The 17,886-nt window shown below is 48.3% G+C and overlaps 1 protein-coding gene across 4 annotated transcripts; it reads left to right on the forward strand.

Annotated features, from left to right (window-relative positions):
• Positions 1-386: 386 nt before the first annotated feature.
• Positions 387-17,366, forward strand: dnaaf9 (dynein axonemal assembly factor 9). 4 transcript variants are annotated; one of them, XR_013452751.1, is made up of 38 exons: positions 387-846; positions 1,595-1,674; positions 1,804-1,929; positions 2,004-2,128; positions 2,358-2,454; positions 2,570-2,676; positions 2,758-2,835; positions 3,052-3,153; positions 3,291-3,346; positions 3,433-3,568; positions 3,918-3,999; positions 4,209-4,245; positions 4,343-4,427; positions 4,619-4,695; positions 4,780-4,824; positions 4,940-4,985; positions 5,084-5,195; positions 5,325-5,395; positions 5,569-5,616; positions 5,698-5,788; positions 6,040-6,143; positions 6,278-6,421; positions 6,639-6,724; positions 7,092-7,193; positions 7,576-7,693; positions 7,817-7,905; positions 8,469-8,603; positions 8,832-8,957; positions 10,857-10,894; positions 11,305-11,440; positions 11,625-11,711; positions 12,091-12,197; positions 12,360-12,434; positions 13,081-13,256; positions 13,356-13,421; positions 13,819-13,912; positions 14,067-15,294; positions 15,404-17,366. XR_013452751.1 is itself a non-coding variant. In XM_078089291.1 (37 exons), the coding sequence occupies exons 1-37, from the start codon at positions 791-793 to the stop codon at positions 14,171-14,173; spliced, it is 3,447 nt and encodes a 1,148-aa protein (XP_077945417.1). In that variant the 5' UTR covers positions 387-790; the 3' UTR covers positions 14,174-17,366. The 4 variants fall into 4 exon arrangements, 2 of the variants coding, with proteins under 2 accessions (XP_077945417.1, XP_077945416.1); XR_013452750.1 differs by having other exon boundaries at positions 618-846; positions 5,695-5,788; XM_078089291.1 differs by having other exon boundaries at positions 14,067-17,366.
• Positions 17,367-17,886: the final 520 nt, after the last annotated feature.

Raw genomic sequence — 17,886 nt, forward strand, 5'->3', positions numbered from 1 at the left:
GAATCAGTCTTATTGTAGATAAAACAGACGTAGTGCATTAGTGTTCTGACACGCAAGATACACTTTTTTCTATACTGTTTGTCTACTCTTTGTGTAAGAGAACCACATACACTTTCAAGGTAAACAGTCATTTTAATCTGTTTAAAACAGGAATTAGATTCTCAAAGAAAATAAAAACATTTGTTGGGCGCCTAAATTACTTCCTTAAAGCATTTATTGGATGGAGAGATATTCATATATACTTTATTAATCCCCAGGGGAACATTTGCGAAATGTTATTATTGGTTGCATGACCTGTGGTGATAAAACAACTGAATGAAAACATCACTTAGAGCGCATGCAGGCGAGCATGTATTTAGCTACAGAATAAAAAGCGGTTCCTTTCTACACAACAACTGAGATTACACACGGATTGCACCATCGCCCCGCTGCTGTCAAAACGGACCGAAACAAGACAGCGTGAAATGGGGGAAACCGTCTGGTTCACTTTGATAAGACTTTAATCGTGTTTTAACTGTTTGATTCGGCCGATATAAACTAGTTCCTTCCAAGATAAGATATTTGAGAAATGATGATAACATGTTGTAAACTGTGTCGCTTTCCCTTCCATCTACTGTAGTAACATCCTGGACACCCCTAAAAGGACAAGTGGTTTGCCCCGTTGCTACGCTATTTTGTGTGGACGTTCTCCAGGGTGATGAAGAAGATGTAGTTAGTCGGCCTGAAAATACAAAACGTTTGCAATCAATTTTTGTAAAAAACGTAAATTGTGTGAACGGGGACATTCAACATGGCCGGTATAAGGAGAGTTAACGGGAAATTATCGGGAATTAACCCGGCTGTCAGGTACGCTTCCATCGAATTGTGCTTACGGAAAACGCCTGTGTGAAGCTGCCGAGCTAACCATGCTAACGTTAGCTAACGTTAACGTTGGTGAGGAAGGTCGCGCTGCGAGGGACGTTAACGTTGGTTGTTCATCAGCAATGCTAAACACACATTCGGCTACCGGTGCCGAATCACCCCAACCGACAGCATGTATCGCTCATCGGTACCGCCAGCTCCTGACATTACGGCTAGCTGCTAACGGCTAGCGGGTAACGTCTAACGGTAACCGGTAACGTTCACGGGATTCATATCGTATGTAATTGAATCTGGGGAAGTGACGTTCATTTTGGAATACTCGATCGAAACATAACGTTTTATAACGTTCTATTTTTTGACTAACGTTAATTAACTGATTTATTTTTATCGGTCCAACTGCTGGATAAACAAACCGTTATTAACTATTTATATTCACATAAAAGCGTTATGAGGAAAACTGGCGTAAAGCACTGTGGTGAGCAGGATATGTTTGACAAACCCAGATAATCCATGGGGATTAATAAAGTGTATATCTCTCTAAGGGGAAATTTGTGAAATGTATTTGTAAATAAGGTCCTGTGTTTGTTGTGATGGAACTGTGACGTGTGATTTCGTGGACTGCGGTAACTTGTGTGCAGATGAGCTGCTGCTCCAAAGGGATTCCGCTGGAACCATTAACTGCTTCATGTTAACAACCAAACATCAAGTCCTTCTTCCTTGTTCCTTTGTCCAGTTGCAGTCGCCTGCGTCAGGTTCAGTCTCTGCTGCGTGACGGCGGCCCCGCGGCTCCCGAAGGCGTCCTCTGCTCCCTGGGTACGGATGCTGAGGAACCTTTCTCCATCCTGTATTCCTCCATCCCTCTGCTAAAGGAGGAGGAAGGGGGGTAGTCATTCAAAAACTGCCAATGAAATAATATTAATGTCATTTCCTTGTGTGATTCAGGGATTGACAGCAGATATAATGAGGGGTGCAGTGAGCTGGCCAAGTACCTGTTCTATGGGCTGTATGGGAGAAACCAGCTGAGCCTTGAACATGCCGTCGAGGAGTTTCCTGATGAAATGCTGGACGGTGAGTTTGTAACCAGGTTCCTTTGGTTGCCTTAGCTTGTATCCATTGTGACACGTTGCTTGTCTGCTTTCTAGATGTAATCCTGCTGATCCAGGCACAATGTGTTCATCTGTACTGCAACCCGCTGAACTACAGTTACCTGTTGCCCTACGTGTCCCACTGGAGGAACCTGCATCTCTACTGCATGACGGAGGCGGAGGTCAATGCTTCGGTCTTCTTCCGTCTTGTTGATACACTTCCTGTTGGCTTCAGATATCAAGAGTATTTTGGAATGTGCATGTGTCCATCCGGCTAACATTTTAACCCTTGGTGGTCACTGTTAATCGGCTTAAGAATTGCACCGCGTCTACATGCGCTGAACAGGGAAAGCAGTGTATGTGATAGGAGATTGGGTCCTTTTTAAAATTGTCCTCACCCTCCAAACACAGTATGAAGACGAGGAAGCAGCAGAAGAATTCAAGATCTCCAGTTTCGTCACAATGGTGCAGGACTGTTCTCGCATCGGAGTCCCTTACAGCTCCCAAGGTGCTCCTCCTCACGTTCAGACCTCCACATGCATCCACCACACACACACGTGTGAGAGACATCGGTTTAAATATATAACCACACAGCTGAACGTTGACTCTTCTCTTCCCTGTAGGACACGTCCAACGGTTCGACATGTTCATGGTGGAAAAGTGGCCCCTGATTCAAGCCTTTGCCCTGGAAGGCATCGGTGGAGGGAGCTTCTTTACCATGAAGTACAAGGTAGCTTCAAAGTGGCTTGAAAAGTAGCTATTTAAATGTATTACTTCTTGTTAGAACATTTTGAATATATTCCTCCTTTAGCTGATGGACATGAGCGAAATGCTGTGGCAAGTTTACAACAGACTGGACCCAGTGTCCCTGGAGAATCTCCTCACTGAGGTAACGTTCGCACCCACCTTCTTTTCACTCAATATTTTTGACACAATATTCTTTCGCATGTCCATGTCTCAGGAACAGCAATCATTTACAAAAGGAAGTCATGAAAGTTTGATTATCTCAAACAAATAGCGCATTAATCCGGCCCTCAATCGATGGTTTATTAATGATTCATTGATAGGATCCTCTCTGTATGACACGGTTTGCTGTATCTTGTAGGACTTGGTGAACTTTGAGAAGCAGTGGAGTGGCTTTTTCTCCAGCATGGACCTGGAGAGCCACCTGTCCATCCTGGAGCTCTCCGAAGCACAGGCAGGAGAGGTACGTTTAATGGGACAGGACGTCAAGTCCACGTCAAAGAAGCAACGCATATCTTCAAACTGCATTGTTCCATGTCTGCCTCTAGTAGTACTACGTGTACTCGTGTCGGCATAAAGCGTATTCTCGTCAACCCACAGGCGTTCCGTACTTATTACTCTCACGGACTGATCTCAAGTAACATCACGGATAAAAGGTTTGTGTCTTATTCATCAGTTCAATATTCTCGTGATTTCATAAACAGAACTATACAAATGCTTTATCAAATGTTTCTTATTTCAGTAAAAGTCAGCAGCCCTTTGTGCTGTTTGGAAAGCACTCCTCCTCAGAGGATTTGGAGGCGTATTCGTTCAACTTTCCCTCCGAGAGTCATCAGGTCCGAAACACCGGACTCGAGGTTTCTGCAGCCAGACACATGGTGAGGAGCCAGGACACAGCTGGTCGTGGAGAATAGTAGTAAACCCGAACTTCTCTGCTCAGGGAGACATTACTCCCCCACATCTTTACTTGGAAATAGTCTGTTGCTGCTGCAGTGTTGCTCTGCTTGTGGTATTCGGACCCTTCAATGTTTTCACATTGCTCGCGTTAAAGAGGAAAAGTGGCCTGCAGCACCACCTGGGGAAGGGATCCGGTACCATGGATCACTGTGTGGAAGCATGTTCTCACTGACCCCGTGTGTTCTGTACGTGTCACATTTAGGTACTAAGGTGTGAAGTGGGGACGTGCCTCGAGTCTGTCTGTCAAATGAATCCCTTTTTGTTGATCAGATTCTGCAGTGCGTGGCTCCCAAAGGACCTCTGGCCTGCTCGCGAACCTATTTCTTTGGGACCACCCACTCGCCATACCTCGGTGAGCTTTTGCTTTATGCCTATTTCATATTGATTAACTTTAGTGCACATTTGTAAAACATTAGATCAAAAAGGTTTAGGCTTTTTTTTTACATAACAGAGACCCTCTGCAGCTGTGAGTTGCTGCTCTGTGATGAGTTAAATGTACGATGCAGAACGAGAAGCCCTTATGTGTGTTGTTGGAATATAATTTCTATGTTTCATCCACAGGAAATCCAAACACATCGCAGAAGAACACCGACGTATTGTAAGTGATTTAGTTTTAGATGTTATAATCAATACTTAATTGTTAGATGCTGCAGATTGTCAAAATAAAAACACACCCACACTCCATCTTCTGTCAGACTTCTGTCACAGGTGTATTCGGCTGCTGTTCAAGCCGTCCTGTCGGGAATCAAATGCTACTCGTTTACCTCGAGTGCAACCAAGGTAAGAAAAGCCGCAGCATCTGCTTTCGTCCTTCATTACATTACGTTACATTAAAGGTCATTTAACTGACGCTTTTATCCAAAGCGACTTACATTACATTTTAACCCATTTTACACTTACAAAGTTTTACTTCACTTCACAAAGTACTGAACACGTGAGCAGTTCCTCACTGAGGCTGTTTCTCACCACAGGCCAAGGACGTAGCAGAGAACACCTTTCTGGTGCTGCTGGACTCGATGAATCTAAGTCGGTACCGCAGTTCTCTCAGGTACAGATCGAATTCCTCCGTCCTCTCAGGCGTGAATCTGATTCATCCGTTTGAATTGGTTGGAATTACTCTTTTCTTTTTCAGGTCCAAATATGAATTCAACATTCAAGCAGTAAATATGCAAGGAAGGTGGGTGTCGACTGGTCCTTTTTGGACCGCTGGTCTGTTCTTTTTTTTACACAAATCCTGAAAGATTTTTTTTTTAATTTTTTAAATTTGAGGACCTGTTTATTTTTGTTTTCAGGATCATTCCTCTGACTGATGGAGACAGCCGTTATGCAGTAAAAACAGTAAGTTAGAGAGGAAATTGAACTTTCTCTTTAGTGTCCCTCATAAATGCTCGTTTTGTTCTTTCTTCCTCTCTATAATTCTGCTTTTGTTTTCTCAGGCCTCAATGACGGTCCGTGACATCCCAGACCTGCAGGGGGGCCGGGGCGACCTGGGCTCGGTGGTCTTCTCTGAATCCTTCTTGGAGTCCGGCATCAACATCCAACAGAAAGGTCCGGCACTGATTTGATTGAGTCCATAAAGGACGTCTGAGTTACAGACCGATGAATACAGGGACAAATAGAAGTCATTTGCAAAGAACAGGGCACCACTTTGTTTGTTGGTCTGTCCGTCTCCTGCAGATGGCGCCGTGTCCTCAGACAGCTGCTACAGCATCCTGACCACGACTGTGCCGCGATACGCCTGCTGGCTGGTACGTGTGTTCTGCCAACCTGAAATTAAGAATAACGAAATGGACCGGATGCTTGGATACTGACTGTATCTGACTGACTCTCCAGTGGACTCCTCCTTAGTTTGAGGAATACACCCTTTTAATTTCCCCCTGCATTGTTTGTTTGGTTTCTCATGGTCAAATATTTTCTTTAGATGGAATCTGACTTCAAGCAGTCTGAGCAAGCCCAACATCTTGCTAAGGTGAGTTGCTACACGTTTTGTATGAACACTTCTTTGTGTGCGTGCGGGCACCTCGTCACTCCCACTGTGTGTCTTCAGCAGAAAGAGGAAGGCACGTGTTTGGGAAGTTCTCTGACTGCAGCGGACGCCGCGTACGTGATCTCCAGCAGCCAGCTCTCCGCTCCAGAAGAAGGTGACGCTCCGCAGTGATAGCGACACATCTGACACGAGGGTTAAAATGTATTGACGGTAACTCACCATGGTGCTGTAAAACCTTCCATTGCTGATTCTGGAGTTATCAAAGTCCACAATCCACCAAACTCCCAGTTATGTCAACGAAATGGATTCAAGTCATGGCTATATTCTAAGTATTTCATTTCCTACCTGATTATGTGACAAAGAGTGCTGATTCTGTCTTAATGTTTCTTCAAATGTTGATCATAGGAAAGATTATTTTCCTCTCTGGGGGCCTCCTGTTCATCCATCCTCAACATGGAAGCATCACACTGTCCAAAGATCACATCAGCTCCATCAAGTTCTATGACCCGGTAATATTCACAGTCCACATGTGTACTTATAAAGTTCTATTCTGTACTTTCTCAGTTTCTTTGCTGTGATAAAACACAATAATATCCGTATGCCGTCTGATTTGTGTGTGATTGACGCGTTGTTGTGTTGCCAGGACTCCGGCGCCGTGGCATCCCTGCTGGTGGAGTACGACAGCGGCCTGCTCCCCCACCTTCCGTTCCCCCTGCACAGCGCTGACCGCTGCCTGCTATTTGCTCTGCAGCCCCGATCCAAGAGCCACAGGGCCTTTTACTCCAAGGTGAAGCCTGAGGCCTCATTGTGGCTGAGTGAAGTCGTTCCCAGCAGCCGGCCGCCGCTCGCCACGCTACACAACACTAAATCATACACACTGCCTGATACAAAACAACATGGGAAAGCCCCATCTTGTGTTTACCCCGTTTTATCAAATGGTCTTTTGGGTTTTATACGATGCTATAAAGTAAATCGGTTATCTGAACCCTTTCTCTTGGTTTCAGGTTTTGTCAGTGTGGAAAAAATCTGATTCTGGACTTAATCTGCAAATGGTGGACCAAAAGCACCTGAGCTGGAACCAGAAGAACATGTAAGATCACTTTTAAGACCGAAGGCTGGTTGTCAGTATGTTGGGTTCCATTTCACAGTGTGGAAAGGAAGCAGTTCGGCCTTGTGGTGAATCACAGTTTGGGAAATGTTTTTCATCTTGTTTAAATCCAAGAAGGTCGATTGAACACAAAACAAAGCAAACAGGCTGATACTTTCTGTACACTTGGACACAAAATGTTTGGACATATTCAAGTCTTTTACTGCCAAGCCGCCCGATTCATTGTTCCAACTCTTTTCACTGAGTGATTCTGTCACATGTAACTATTAATGCCATGTTGTAGCTGCGTTGCTCTATATTTAATATGTATAAAGTGACTCGGGGAAATGGACTCTTCTTTCCCTCTCAGGCACAATCGAGTGCAGAAGCTGCACGACAGCCAGGAGCCGCCAGTGGCCAAACGCCGGGGCAGCCTGAAGACTTCCTACTGCCAGCTGCCGGAGCAGGACATGTTAGTACACACGAGTAATAAAACCTAACGAGAGGTCGCCCCAAAATAGCACTTTAAGCCTGCGTTCCTTGATACAGGGTCTTCATCTTTGTTGACCATCTGCTCTTGAAAGGTCTTTTCTTCTGGGAGAAAGCACATCGGCTCTTACTTATCCGTGCACGGATATCTTATTTCTCGTCGCTGTAACAAAGACGACCACATGCAGAGATCACTTCTGGGTCTCCTCAAATCTGTCCCCTCCTATGATTAGACGTTCAACTGTTTAAGCTTTTGCAACACTAGTCAACGTTTTTCTTAATACTGCTCCGTTCCAGCAGAAATACCAGAACTAGATTAGATTTAACCAACGCTATTCCTTCCTGGTCCTCGTGTTCTGGTCCAGGTTTCTTCAGCACTTCGCCCTGAGTAGCATCGGTCAGGAGCCCATTCTGTATGACCACCTCGGGGTTCTGTTCACCTCTGCAGAGGTGAGGGAACCAGTCAGCAGCCACGGGGACAAGGTGAGAACGCCATGAAGCTGCAGCGGATCCACACACGGAAAACATTCATGTTCCTTCAAAGAATGCTTTGTCCCGTCCTCCTGAACTCTAATCTCATCTCGTCCTGTTCACGTGTTGTCAAAGGTTGTCATAACCATCATCACCGGATTACCGGGAAGCCACAAGAAAAGACTCTGTGACTTCCTGGTCCAGTTGAACAAGGAACATGGAAGGTGAGAGATTCCGTCCAACGAGGTTCCTTCTGTTTGCTTTATAAACCAATATATATATATATAGTTAAAAAGCATAATCTGTCACGATCATCAAATAATAGAGAGCAAAAGCTAAAATATACAAGCAGATTCATTCAAAATGTAAATTTATCTTGTAAAATAATTTATTTTTTCAATACGCATATCAATTTGAATGTTTTACTTAAAGTGCACTAGTCTGAATCTTCATGTATCAAGTAATTAACAAGTCTTCCTCATTTTAAATTCAGTCATAAAAGGTCATAATTAAAATAACAGTAGCCACAAAACCACATTAACTTGGTTATGCAGAATTTGTAATGGCACAAAAAATACAACTATGTTAGTTTGTGGGTCTTTTGTTTTAATATTTGTAAACTTTCAGCTTTAACTACTTCAGTTCAAATCATTCAAGTTACGTTAAAACGGCAAAATCTAAATCTTGCGTCAGAGTCCAAATGCGTACGGCCCTGTCTGCATGTAGTAGCTGTAAGCAACACAAACAAACACACAACAATTATATTTTCATGTGACCCGTCCTTCAGGTGGCTGGTGTACCGGCCGGGTCCCGACCGCTGCGGCGGCTTCTCGGCCTCGGACCTGCAGCAGTACATGTCGGGCCTCCTGCAGAGCCTCAGAGGCCCCGGAGGCAAACCCCGCCTGCTGGTGGTGTCCCCTGGGTGAGGAAGCCCGCCGCTCCCCCTCACACAGCTTGGATCTGAGAAGTCTAGACCCCAGTGGAGCCTTGAGGAACCATCTGTGTACCAAAAATACTTCAATCTAACATCACATGATCCTGGTCCAGAGCTTTGTGCTCGTTCTTACTGAGATTCTCTTCTCTATGAGCACATGACGAAGGGAGGAGACTAGATTGAACTGCTGTGTGTTGTGTGTTTCTTCTTGCACAGATATACGGACGTTCTGGAGGTGGTCCAGGCGGTGCTTTTCCACCCGGACCCAGTTGTCCAAGCGTGTTTCACCATCGGCGCCGTCACAGCTTGTGTGGACCCCCTGGCCTCCTGCGTGGAGCACAGGTGACGGTTTCTTTCTCCAGATGAGGTCCCACCATCAGATGAGTTCATCTCCCTGAAATCGAGCTGGTTGTCGTTTGACGAAATCGCACGACTTCTATCTGAAATAGACAAAAAACCAAAGGGACTGGAACTAGACGCTAAGTGGAACGTGATGGATGCGATAAGACCCGACAAAGACTTTGTAACGCGTGACGGCTGTTTGCCTTCTGGAGTCTCAAACAGCTCCCGAGTTTAGCCCCGTTTCACACTGGAAACTCAAAGCCAAGTCGATTTTCAGGGCTGAACCCCTGAAAAAAATTACATCACTTTCAACTTCAATGTTCTGAACGTTTGATAAAACGTATTAAATAAATATTGAATTTTATTCTGCTCGGTTGCCAACACAACCGATTTAGTGACTCCGTTGCATTCAACTCAAACACGGCACTTCAATACGTGTCGCGGTCCTGCAGCCGCCTCAAAGTAAACACCACTGGCTGCAGCTTCCACAAGAGCCCCATAAATCCAATGAGAAGCAAACCAGCCTGGCAGGAATCACATGAATTGATTTGGTGACCCGGTTTCACAAGAAATGCCTCAGCGAATAACGTCTTTATCCGTTTTCCACAAAAAAGGATTCCATATGTGTTTTTATTCTTACATGCAGCTTACAAAGAACTACTGTATTTAGTCTTTTTTGTGCATGTTTTACCAAAGGTACATTTGCTGTAACACCAGTGGTGGAGCCTTGGATTCAAACTGAGGGTTCACTCGGCTATGTTTTGTAATGTATGCACAGACGGACCACAGCGTGACGGACAGGGCCGGATGCTGGCGGGTTGCAGGACACTTTTAGCCATTAAAACTAAAGGCTGGGCCCCTTCTGCAGAGAGGATCAGTCCTAAATTTAATCTCACTCTCCTTTTGTTCCAGGCTTTAGCTGTAGCTTACAGAGCTTCTCACTGTCTGAAGATTGCCCGAGCTGTTCCACCCAATGTGAAATAGCACTCCGGGTAATAGGCTGCTTTCACTGCGCAGACGGCCAGATGAAGTCCGTCTAGAGGGTCCACTTTCTACCACTCGCTTCACCGTCTTCTTCACCGCTCCGCGCAGTCCTCTAGATGAGGACGTTGTCTCACTAGCTGACCCTTAATAATCCATCTCGTATCCTGGCCGACCGTCCCGCTTGACTCTGCAGTGGAAACACGTGTGACAGAAGGCTCAGTGCATCGTGAGGCATCTTCAACAAGCTGCCCCCCCCACACCTGCCCCCCCCCCCATCACTGTCTGTTGAGTGTACACATCTGCAGACCCACTGCGGTGCTAATTGGGAGTGGTTAGCCCAGCTTAGGCCTGACCTGCCTGTCACCCTTCCTGCAGCATAGCCCCTCTAATCCCCCAGGTCCACATGTGTGACCTCTGCTCCCCCCCATCCATTCTCATCCATTCTTTGTGATAAATGTAGACCGTTCATTACATCAGGACGGGGAAGATGAATGCCTTTCAAATCGCTGATCCCTCCGCCTGCAGCCTCCATGAGAGCGTGGGGGGGGGGGGGGGGGGGACTTGGCGCAAAGTCACGGTTATTCAGAAAGTGGTTTATAACACTGATCGATTTGAGAACTTAAATTGAGTTAAGATGAAAGGAGGTTAGAGGAAGCTTTTACATTGGCCAGCTGCCAGTCACATGATGTCATCTTATCATAAATGCCCCGTGACTGATTATCAGCAGTAACACAGAATTAGCCTGTTTATATTAATGGACAGCGTTGTCCACAATCTAAAGTTATTGTCAATGATGATGTTGTGGAACAGGAGTTCAAACAAAGGGGATTATGAATGAATCACATGGCAATGCAGCTCATACGGGACTGAGACTAATATTTATATGTGTTCATGTGTATTCTTCTGTCTCTGCAGGTTTGCGTTCCCTAAACTGTTGGAGCAGTGCAGCCAAGGTAAGTCCTGTCTGATAAAGAAAATACATTGAGAATACACTTGAAATACTACATATTAATAGTGTAATGCTGTTTTTTACAGAGCTGTACAGCATTTCCATCCCATTTATGTGATATAAGATGTCAGTGGTGAAACTCTCACTTAAGATATTACCAGCATGCCGTCTTCCTCCCCCACTGTTGTTGTCCAAAGCTTTAGATAAAGTTTACCGCACACGCCATCTTGTTTTTCTACAGTGAGAAAAACCTTTAATGAAATATGGTGTTCCTGCAGTGCCAACACACGCACGCACACACACACACACACACACACACACACACACACACTTGATTCTGTGTCCTGCGGACAGTGAAGCGGCTTCTCGTGGGACTCACCTTCCCCCTTTTGGCGCCTTGTTGTTGTGTGTCAGGTGTTGTGAGCACCGTGGTGTTCACGGGGGGCTCAGCGGAGCAGAAGCATCCTCTCGTGCAGCACGTCCAGCAGCTGGTGCGCTCCGCCAACCCCACCGCCGCCTTCATACTGGCCGAGAGAGGAGCTGTCACCAGGTAGACCCCCCCCCCCCCCACCGCTTCTATCAACCGCTTCATATTTGCTTCACTCACTCGTGGCCTCATTCATTCCACATTTTGGGTCAACGGCCTTTGTGCTTAAATTAGTGAACGTTTGCCCATTTCTGTAACGTGAACAGCTTCATGTTGTGTGTTTCTCTTCTTTCTTTGGCTCAATTAGGAACGAAGACGTGAATCTGATCTTTTCTGAGAGCAGCTTCAGTGAGCCACAGATGCTGAGAGCCCGTTACGTCCTCTACCCCGGATGGTAAGCCCCTCCCCCTTGTCTTAGCTGGTCGTGACCCCTGTGCGCCCTCCGGCGTCCTCACTGACCAGCGGGTTGATTCCTGCCTCAGCGTGTCCACGCCCCCTCCTCCCCGCCTGCGCCTTAATCGCCACTCGGGCTACAGTGGTGGGTGTATCGGAGCTGCTGGCCATGCGCACCCAGGGGCCATGTCCTTTCAGCTCTATGCCCCCCTGGGATCATTCACTGGGTCAAAGTGACCAGTCCGGCCCCTTCATCCGCTCGTCACGAGCCTCCTCCATGCGAGCAGCCAGAGGAGTCAACGAGCTCCCGGCCAAAGACAAAATGTCGCACAAACACTCGGCCTGGTCTCCACTTCGCTCTCTCCCCATTTGTGCTTCAGGTGCAGACGGCGCTTCTCCTGCGGCTGCGGGTGTCTGGTCCTCTCCCAGCAGCGCGTGGCCTTCAGCCGGCCCCTGGAGAGGCTTCTGTTTGTCCGCCGCTGTAAAGGTGAGACGGAGATGACTCCCTCCCTCCTCTTAGACGTGACACAAGTTCCTGATGTGAGCCGGCGGGCTTTGATGACGATTATATAAGCTGCCTTTCTCTCCAACGCCTACGCCTGAGGTCTCAAAGTAAGTCCTTATTTAAACTCTCATCACTTTCCTGTAGCACTCAAGTCGTCCCTAAAGCCGAACCCCCACCGAGGAAACGTCTACAACGTTTGGGGAAAACTCCAATTTTCTGGTAGGAAGATCCTCCTTTCATCTGATGTTCGCCTTCGCAAATAATACAACTTATAAAATTTCAGATGCGATTTTGAATTCCAGAGAATCGGCTCTTGTGAAGCATTGATAAACAAATGTGACTTCTTTTGACCTGCGTTTGCGTTTCCCAGTTGTGTGAGTTGTTAGAGAAACGGTTGCCCTCAAGGCGGCCGAGGAGCGGCTGACGGTAGGAATCCGCTCGCTTGTTGTCTGGTGGTTGGAACTCAGCTCATAGTTTGGTTTCCTCCGTATGGTTTTTTCCCCACTCTCTCTCTATCTGTCCATCTGAAGACCGTCCACTCGTTGCATGGGGAGAGATGTGCAGATGGGAGACAGTAGAACGAATGAGATCGCCCTGATCGCAGTGCTCACATGTCCTCCACCTGGGGAGTGTTTCATTTGCATCACGTTATATTCAGTTACTTTACTTTCTCTCATTTTCTGTGCGTAGCTGCTGCACAGCCAGCGCTTCTTTGACTTTGAGTTCGAAGGAACTTTCCTCCTCGTTTCTTTTTATAGACGGTATAGATGCGTATGGATGCTCAGACATTAACGCCTCACGCTGTGGCAGGTGTTGCTCAAGGTGTGAAGTGCATGTGCTCCTTCTTCACCTCTGGCACCTCCAGACTCCGAGCAGCTGATGGAGGTGAGCTACAACACGCCGAGCGGGAGCCTCAGCGTGGCCCCGGACCGCGGCGCCGACGACCCCCCGGCCCCGGGCGCGGCCTGCTTCCTGGTCTTCGACGGCGTGGGCCTCGCAGAGGACGGCCTGAAGGACTGGCTCAGGCTGTGCGCCAAGCAGGTCGGCGTCTAAACCGCATCCCGGGCTCCTGGATGGATTATTACTTCCTGATGGCACACGAGTCCTCATGCGGCCGTAATTTGCTTTTGGTGTTTACAGAAGCAGAAAAAGAAACCCAAGAGGACTAAAAACTCTCTTTCACCACAAGAAATCAAGAGCATCCATGTAAGTGTGTTTATTTCCATAACTATGAATAGTCCGTTAATAATGGCCAGTGGTGGAATCATGTGTGGACAGAATGACACTAAAGCCACGCGGTGGAACATTGTCCACTAGCAGCAATGCTTTTATAAGCTCAGGCCAGCTTTGCTATAAGTATATTGAATTACCAGAATGCACACGCACCCCCCCCAACCCCCCACCCCCCCCACCCCGCCGCTGGTGTCACGTTTGCTGGCTGCAAGAAATTCAGCAATCTGGATGTCAATGGTGCAGGTTTGAAAATCCCCCCCTTTGCATTTCGTGGAGTGAACTGGTTTGTTTCATGGACTCGGGAGGTTGAGCAGTCGAGCACCAGAGCCGGCGTTGGCCTTTCTTATCACGGTGAATGTTCTCTGTCCAGACGGCCAGACACCTGGACCCGCTACCGCAGGGCTACTTCTACAACGGCCACCAGTATGTCGACATCTTCGGAGAAAAGCTGAGCTTCCATCCCTGTATCCTTTCCATGGCGGCCGCGGCCCGCCGTAGAACCTCGACAACATCCAAGTGGAGTCCCGGAGCGGATCAGACCCGCTCAGTGTGAGTCCGATCAGGTGATGCGTCTGTGCCGATTGTGCTGCCGTCTCCCTTACATCGATGTCACTGCAGACATGGAGGCGTTTATCGCGGAGTACCTCGCCGAAGCCAACAAAGGGGTCGAGCTGTTCAACCGTCAGCTGGAGCTGCAGGGACAGCCGGACCTGTTTGACCCGTGATAGAATCTGCCTGCATGTCCACTGCTTCCATCTGTCTTATTTAGCTGTTAAGGGGACCACTGTGGGCAGGACGGGGAGGGTCTAAGCCCCTTCATTATCTATGTATCATGTCACTGTGTATCCTAACGTGGTAGCATTACAAGACGAGCGTTCACACGATGACATCCCCCATAAAAAAAGGGCGTGTTGCTTTATTTCCCACGACGTCGCCACCGACCGCACGAGAGTTTTCCTTATGTTCGTTAAACGGGCCGCAACGAATCGATGCCGTCGCCTCCGATAATGGAATCAGGCCGCGTTTGCCAAAGAGCGGATAAACGGTGAAACACAACGCAAGGCTCCGCCCCTCAAAGCGCCGCCGTTACGCCGCTTACGCACGGCGACAACGTCACAACCGAAGGGGATTTCCAACCGCGCGCTCGCGTTTCTGTTTATCGCAGTTGGCAAATTAATGCCGCCTATTTCGGGACAAGCACGCATCGCGGCAGGCTCCCCGCTGGGCTTTCTCAAGGGTCGCCCCCCCCGCCTCTGCTGTCACCAGCCCACCTGCTATCTGGTCTGCGTGCCGCGGCGGAGGGAGCGCTTGGCCACGCGGCTGTAAACAGTGGACAGCTGATGAGTGATGCCGTTAATCATACAGCTAACCCCCCCCCCCCCCCCCCCCCCGGCCCCCCGCTGCTTTATTTTAAGGCTCCCCAAGTGGATCCAATCAAAGTGCAATAAAGCAAAAAGCGCTGGTGTTGAGAACACGTTGGATCAGTGAAGAAGTAACGCCGTGCGCCTCTCAGACACACACAGCTGTGCATCATTCTGCTCATTCGTCGGCGACGTCTCGTCATTCGTATCTTTCGGGAGGACAAAGGGGAGCAGAACATGTGGGGATGTTCTGGTAAACATGAGTCGAGCCTTTGTGACGTTGTGGAGGATCCGGTTGAAAGGAGTAGTTGCTCCTTGGGTTGCTGTGCGTTCGTCCTTTGCATGTCTTCCTCTTACCAGGGTTCCTACGCGTGTTTGGAAATCGACAACCGCAGCTCATTTCTGGGGGGGAAACCTGCCACACGTCAGCTGCACATTTTGCTGGCATGAGACCCGCTGTGTGATGTCGGAGCAGGCGTTTCAAAGTAAAAGCGCGGTAAAAAAGGGTGCAGGAGCCCTGTTACAACTTTGAGTGTCTATTGATTAAGGGGTCAGCAGCGTAACCAACTAACAAGCCGCTACTTTTGTCTCCAGTGAATCGACGCTAACAAAGGAACATTTCCGCGCACGTGGTGCTGCCACCACGACGGCTCGACAGAAAAAAACCCGGTCCTGCGTTCACTGCGACTCGAAGGAAGAACGTCTGATTCGTCGGCTCCCTCTTCGGTTCCTATCCGGGACATTATGAGACCAGTGGGCCCTCGCGTCGTCTTTTACATGTCTGCCTGTCGACAGCCGGTCAGAAGAATCAATCATTTAGCTTTCAGGCGGCAGGCAGAACAAAAGAGTCTCCAACTGAAAACACACTGCTGTCCCCGTCCGTCCTCAGGCCGAGTATCGCGCTGCGTAGGACAGCACGTAGCGGTGAGCTCACTCAATTGTACCCTGGCTTTTTATATATATATATATGCATATATATTGTACTTACAGTCCCCTCCTGAAGCTCTTTGAGGACAAAGCCGCCGGCCCCTCGCAGCTCGCATCCCGAGGACCTTAAAAGGCTTTGAACCAGTCCGGGTTCGTTTGTTGCAGAACGAGATTGCCGCGCTTCCAAAGGGCAACGTGATTACGTTGGGTTTGTTTGTTTTTTTTCAAAGTGGAGCACATTAATCCCGTGTTGACAAAAGGCCAACCGGTGTTCTTAAGCCGGGTGCCCTGTTCAACGCCGCAGCAAAGCTCTCCGTGGTTACGCAACGCTGCGGGGAGGTCCCTTGATTGACAGCGAGAGACAGAGAGCTCCCCGTCTCCGGGACCTGCTGTCCCCCGTCAAAGAGCAACTGTCCTTAAAGAGCGGAGGGTTATGTAAGATGCGTGTGGTGTTTAAATGAATCGCATAAGACACGAACGTCGACACTTTGCGTGTGTGGAGACGTCCCGTGGATGTGACAAAGTGGCCTTTCACCAAACGGTACCAACACAGACAAAACAATCACATTTATTTTACATATCTGCTGAGAAATTTGAATTCCCTCGGACACGACAAATAGTATTTTTGTAACGACTGTGAATTGAGAATTCTAGATGCAAACTAAACATCTCGTTTCGCAAAAGCAAAGCAGATGCAAAAAAAAAAAACCAAGAAGCTGAAAGGAGGCGTCGGTTCCTCCGGTCCAGCGGTGCCTTGCTGCGGCCGAGGGAAGCCCAGATTAAAGCTCCTTCAGCAGTGTTGGTGAAAGGAACCCACGGAGTCCGAGGGCGGAGCGGGCGGCGTCACGGCGGGCGGAGGCCGCCGGAGGGCTCGGCCTTCAGGTGAAGTCCTGCAAACTGACCAAAAAAAAGAGGCGGGACGTCCACAGCTCGTATTTCTTCATATTTAACATCGAGCTGCTTTTGTCTTGAATGACGATCCCGTCTTTTGGGACAAGACGAGGAGAAGTTTGGGTTTGCTGGGTGACCCCCTACTTCTATTGCACATGTGGGGGGGCCCGAAGAGCCCTCCACAAGCCTCCGGGTGTGCCCGCCCTGCAGCTCTGTGCCTTCATCCCGCGTGTGGGGGCCAGCGAGTTATAGGACAAAAACAAAGTTTGGTGTTATTGCTTTTATACAACGGGGGCCGACCGTGTGCACTTGTTGAAGAATTGGATATTTATCTTTATGCTTATTGGAAGTTTTTAACCGTCCAAAACATTCCATATCCGGGCCCCCCCCCCCCGGTCGCACACAGAGGAATGTGCTCAGGTGTTCTTATTATTCGCTCACCTGAGGTTTACATTTGCCCCAATCCAAGCCGAGGGGGGGGAGGGGGGGGAGTCGAAAAATAATGATTCACGCCGTGATGACGTCACAGGGATCATTTTTAGGCCGTAGAAGAAGAAGAAAAGAACTAAAAGGTGCCAAACTCCCTCGTGTGGTTTGGACGTCCGCGGACGAGCTGCACTGAACTGCGTTTGCACAAAAATCTACTGAAACTTGTGTTTTTCTCCTGTGACGGATGCTTTTATAACCTAACTGTTGTTTTTACTGCACCACGCGTCCCATTAAATATTTACATGGTTGATCCACGTTTCTTTTGTCTTTTATTTCACGCCCTCTAGTACTGGGAGAGGTAATCTAAAGTGTGTGTGTGTGTGTGTGTGTGGAAACAGTGCTGAGGGAACGTGAGGAATCTTCCACACACACTTTTAGCCCTCCGTTTCCTCGTGTGTGTGTGTGTGTGTGTGTGTATTGTATTGTATTGTTGCCAGGCAGATGCAGTCCTCCACATGGCTCACCTCTGACATCATTCCTCGCCTCTCTCTCCCGCCACCACTAGCCGCTACTTTCTCCCCAGCGACTCGTGGCAAGACCCCCTCTCCCCCACTCCCCCCCCCTCACCCTCTCAGCTCAAATACACTTGAGTGTCGCTCCCACAAAATAACACCCCCCGCCCTCCCCCCTGCCCGATAGTTGTATTTTTACTGAGGCTATTTGCGGGCTATTATGAACATGTAAACACTCATCACTCTCCTGCCGGGGGGGGGGGGGGGCGGGGGTCACTGCAACAATGGGGCATTGTGCTCGAGTGGGGTTGGAAGGTA

Source organism: Gasterosteus aculeatus, chromosome 15 (assembly GCF_964276395.1).
Source record: "Gasterosteus aculeatus chromosome 15, fGasAcu3.hap1.1, whole genome shotgun sequence".
Classification (NCBI taxonomy): Eukaryota; Metazoa; Chordata; class Actinopteri; order Perciformes; family Gasterosteidae; genus Gasterosteus; species Gasterosteus aculeatus.

Bases quoted from the DNA above. Each gene is read 5' to 3' on its own strand.
- dnaaf9 (XM_078089290.1), top strand. From the start codon at position 791: ATGGCCGGTATAAGGAGAGTTAACGGGAAATTATCGGGAATTAACCCG. The intron at 847-1,594 runs GTACGCTTCCAT...TCCTTTGTCCAG, and splicing joins GGAATTAACCCGGCTGTCAG to TTGCAGTCGCCTGCGTCAGG. The intron at 8,958-10,856 runs GTGACGGTTTCT...CTGTCTCTGCAG, and splicing joins GCCTCCTGCGTGGAGCACAG to GTTTGCGTTCCCTAAACTGT.